Source organism: Octopus sinensis, linkage group LG4 (genome assembly GCF_006345805.1).
Source record: "Octopus sinensis linkage group LG4, ASM634580v1, whole genome shotgun sequence".
NCBI lineage: Eukaryota > Metazoa > Mollusca > Cephalopoda > Octopoda > Octopodidae > Octopus > Octopus sinensis.
Window position 1 is genome coordinate 11,903,913 of NC_043000.1, and position 5,000 is coordinate 11,908,912.

Genomic DNA, 5,000 nt, shown 5'->3' on the forward strand with positions numbered 1-5,000 from the left:
TATTTTTACCGTTATTGTTTTTACGTTGTTGTATTCTTATTGGTGTCACGTATTCTGTATTTTTGTTCGTGTACTTCGTTCATTTCCGTCCTCGTGTTGTATACATTCGAAGCTTTCTTCCATGGGATCTAATGCGCTTGGCTTAGATTTCCCATGGCGGGCTGCCCATATCGGAGCAATCTCAAGATTAATCAGCCGAAATTGCTAAGATGATCTGGTTCTTGACTGATGAGAGGGGCTTCGAATGTCCCGTCCTGTGGTTCTTGTGTCGTCTCTGTGTTTGTTCATGTTCTTGTCCATGTCTGTAATTATTTTTACTGTTTACCTATATATATATATATCTGTCTGTCTATCTACCTGTCTTCTTGTTTGTGTCTGTCTGTCTATCGATCTATCTATTTGTCTGTATCTATCTATCTATCTATCTATCTATCTATCTATCTATCTATCTATCTATCTATCTATCTATCTATCTATCTATCTATCTATCTATCTATCTATCTATCTGTCTATCTATCTATCTGTCTGTCTGTACAAAAGAGAAAACGAGTATTCAATAGATGCAGTAGAGTTTACAGATTGGAAAAACTGGCTAGATCGATACATGCGCACTCGCTCACATACATACACATGCATAAACACACAACATACACACGCACACAATAGTGTCACACACTCACATACACACACATGCATAAAAACGACACAAAAATACACGCATGCAACACGCTACTCGCACACAGTATACTCATACACATTAGCTACACACACACACGCGCCTGGACACACACACACGCACAAACACACACATACGTTAGACTGTCCCACACACACGCACAAACACACACATACGTTAGACTGTCCCACACACACGCACAAACACACACATACGTTAGACTGTCCCACACACACGCACAAACACACACATACGTTAGACTGTCCCACACACACGCACACACACACACATACGTTAGACTGTCCCACACACACGCACAAACACACACATACGTTAGACTGTCCCACACACAAACACACACATACGTTAGACTGTCCCACACACACGCACAAACACACACATACGTTAGACTGTCCCACACACACGCACAAACACACACATACGTTAGACTGTCCCACACACACGCACAAACACACACATACGTTAGACTGTCCCACACACAAACACACACATACGTTAGACTGTCCCACACACAAACACACACATACGTTAGACTGTCCCACACACACGCACAAACACACATACGTTAGACTGTCCCACACACACGCACAAACACACACATACGTTAGACTGTCCCACACACACGCACAAACACACACATACGTTAGACTGTCCCACACACACGCACAAACACACACATACGTTAGACTGTCCCACACACACGCACAACCACACACATACGTTAGACTGGTCCACACACACGCACAAACACACACATACGTTAGACTGTCCCACACACAAACACACACATACGTTAGACTGTCCCACACACACGCACAAACACACACATACGTTAGACTGTCCCACACACACGCACAAACACACACATACGTTAGACTGTCCCACACACACGCACAAACACACACATACGTTAGACTGTCCCACACACGCACAAACACACACATACGTTAGACTGTCCCACACACAAACACACACATACGTTAGACTGTCCCACACACGCACAAACACACACATACGTTAGACTGTCCCACACACACGCACAAACACACACATACGTTAGACTGTCCCACACACACGCACAAACACACACATACGTTAGACTGTCCCACACACACGCACAAACACACACATACGTTAGACTGTCCCACACACAAACACACACATACGTTAGACTGTCCCACACACAAACACACACATACGTTAGACTGTCCCACACACACGCACAAACACACACATACGTTAGACTGTCCCACACACACGCACAAACACACACATACGTTAGACTGTCCCACACACACGCACAAACACACACATACGTTAGACTGTCCCACACACACGCACAAACACACACATACGTTAGACTGTCCCACACACACGCACAACCACACACATACGTTAGACTGGTCCACACACACGCACAAACACACACATACGTTAGACTGTCCCACACACAAACACACACATACGTTAGACTGTCCCACACACAAACACACACATACGTTAGACTGTCCCACACACACGCACAAACACACACATACGTTAGACTGTCCCACACACACGCACAAACACACACATACGTTAAACTGTCCCACACACACGCACAAACACACACATACGTTAGACTGTCCCACACACAAACACACACATACGTTAGACTGTCCCACACACACGCACAAACACACACATACGTTAGACTGTCCCACACACAAACACACACATACGTTAGACTGTCCCACACACACGCACAAACACACACATACGTTAGACTGTCCCACACACACGCACAAACACACACATACGTTAGACTGTCCCACACACACGCAAACACACACATACGTTAGACTGTCCCACACACACGCACAAACACACACATACGTTAGACTGTCCCACACACACGCACAAACACACACATACGTTAGACTGTCCCACACACACGCACAAACACACGCGCATAAATATACAGAGAACACACTCACACTTCGCTCCACAAGCACATAGTTGTTCATAAACACACACAGACATATACGCATACACATGCGCGCTCTCATGCATACACATACGCACGCTGAGATAGTCTTCATACTCACACGTGTGCTTGTACACACATTTATAAATACGCTTTGATTGTTCTTTGGTTTCAGGCTGGTAGTGATGAACCCAGCTTTCGTCCATAGTAATGAAACGAGCAAGAAAATTCTCTTCATCGGCTTCAAACAGTTCCAGATTGCTCGTGGACAAAGTGCACCTGGTGCGTTTCTGTTCAGGAGTCAAAAGTCGAGGGACCCACCTTGCAGAAACCTTTGAGAACCCAAGTTGTTTTGTCACAATGTTGTCTGCTCTTTCAGTTGAGATGACCACTCTCTCGGCTATCTGACGACATGATATTCGACGATCTTGCATTATCATACCAAGAGCAAGGTCAATGTTGTCCTCGGTGGTTGCAGTTGGAGGCCTTCCTGGTGTTGGATCATCTTCCAAACTCCCCCTGCCACGCTGGAATTTATTTACCCAGCGTTTGACTGTTGCATATGAAGGAGCATTGTCTGTTAAGGTCCTCACCATATCTTCATGGATTTCTGATGGAGCCATGCCTTTCAAATGAAGGTACTTTATGATAGTACGATATCAGTTTTCTCCATTTTCCATGTAACCTCGACACTTGTTTATTCAAAATTCTGCAAAGAAAACAAAAATCAGAATCATGAAAATGAGCAAGAATACTCCAAAAAGACTGTACTTACCAGGAAAAAATGTTTCAGCTACCTAGCAGCCCCGTTGCTAGGCTAGGCTCAAAAGTTTTCATACACCCCTCGTAAAACTCTTCGAGGCGTTGCTCTAGCATGGCCGCGCTTCAGTGCCTGAAACAACTAAAAGATAAATTAATACTGAAGGATCGTTGAGAACGTTTGCATAGAACGTGCCAATCATCTCTGTTCCAGGAAACTAGAGCAAGCCAGCTGAGGGGAATAATAATTTCGTAATAATAACTTTTATAGTAAATGCTACTCGAATAACTGCGTTTAATAATTCGAAAACATGATTCCCATAAACCCATTAACCTTTAAACGGCGGACATCAACAATTGATATTTCATTAGAGATGACGTCTGTTGCTCATTAGAGAACAGTAGACGTCACCAATTGATGTTTTATTAGAGAACAGCGGATATCAGCAATTATTGTTTGAAAAATTTTACATGGATAAGGCCATCCTCAATTGCTGTTCGAGTCTCTACTTCGTCAAATGCGCATAAACGTAAGCGGCCTTTATCGATGGGAGAAATGAAGTGGCAAATGGAATGTTCTTACACCGATGATGTCTTTTCCAGGTTTCCTTCATCTTCAGATGAGGCAAGTGATGATGATGCTCTTGGTAGCACAGAAAAAAGCGATGCTCCAGCTAGGTCAGAATGGTAAGAGCGCACAGACTTTTCTCCATTTGTACATTCGTTTTACAATACGGAAATCTCAAACGAATTTATGCTCAAATTATTTTATTGCCCTTTTGTCTTTATTTTTGTTACTAGCAGTATAGTCCAGCGTTGCTCGGGCTTGTTTTCTTTTCGACCCTTTAGAATTGGAATTTTTGAAAAAAAAAAAATTTGCATTATGTAGTTTGTTATTCTCTTTAAGTGAACATTTTTCTGGTTGAAATACCCCGAAAAATGGCGACACAGCAGTAAAAAAATCGTGAAAACTAGGGATTTTCATAGAAAAAAAAGCACCTTTTTGATGTAAATAATTTTTGGTGTTAACATGGTCTGATTTGAATATTTTCTTCTACGGAAGGAAGAGCAAGCCTTCTTCTATCATACTCTCAATTTTGGTCAACTTGCGCCGCAGGGTCTCGGAGGAGATAGTGTTAGTTGAAGGCTACCAAACCTGTCACACACAGACAACTTCAGATTTATATTTAGAGAGATTTAAGAAAGTAAAAATATTGTTTTCATAGTTTTTGTACTTATTTAAAGTGAAAATGAGTATAAACATTGCTCCCAAGTTAAAAAAAAAAGGAAAGAATTTTCTGCTTTTTGTTCGTTTGGCACACAATCATGCAACCTTTTCTCACCTGTTAAAGGTTAAAGATGCTTTGATACTTGTTCAAATATTGATACTTGTTGTTAGGGCCGGATTAAGACCCATAAAGGCCCTAAGCATTTAAAAGATTTTGGTGCCCCATGTAATTCAAAATATGAACAATAATAAACCATAAAATAAATTTTGTGGTTTCAAAGTGAAACGAAACTAACAATGAAATGAAAAAATAATGTTTATTTTGTATACTTCCACTTTATATATGAAAA

At 41.8% G+C, this 5,000-nt stretch overlaps 1 protein-coding gene across 1 annotated transcript in view; it reads right to left on the reverse strand.

Moving 5' to 3' along the window:
- LOC115210242 (protein GVQW3-like) overlaps nt 1-3,286 on the reverse strand; it is a 5,994-nt gene extending 2,708 nt beyond the window's left edge. The window contains exon 1 of the mRNA XM_029778718.1: nt 2,762-3,286. Within this exon, the coding sequence (XP_029634578.1) occupies nt 2,762-3,286 (525 nt within the window). The remainder of the gene's footprint in view (nt 1-2,761) is intronic.
- Between the last annotated feature and the right edge of the window lie 1,714 nt (nt 3,287-5,000).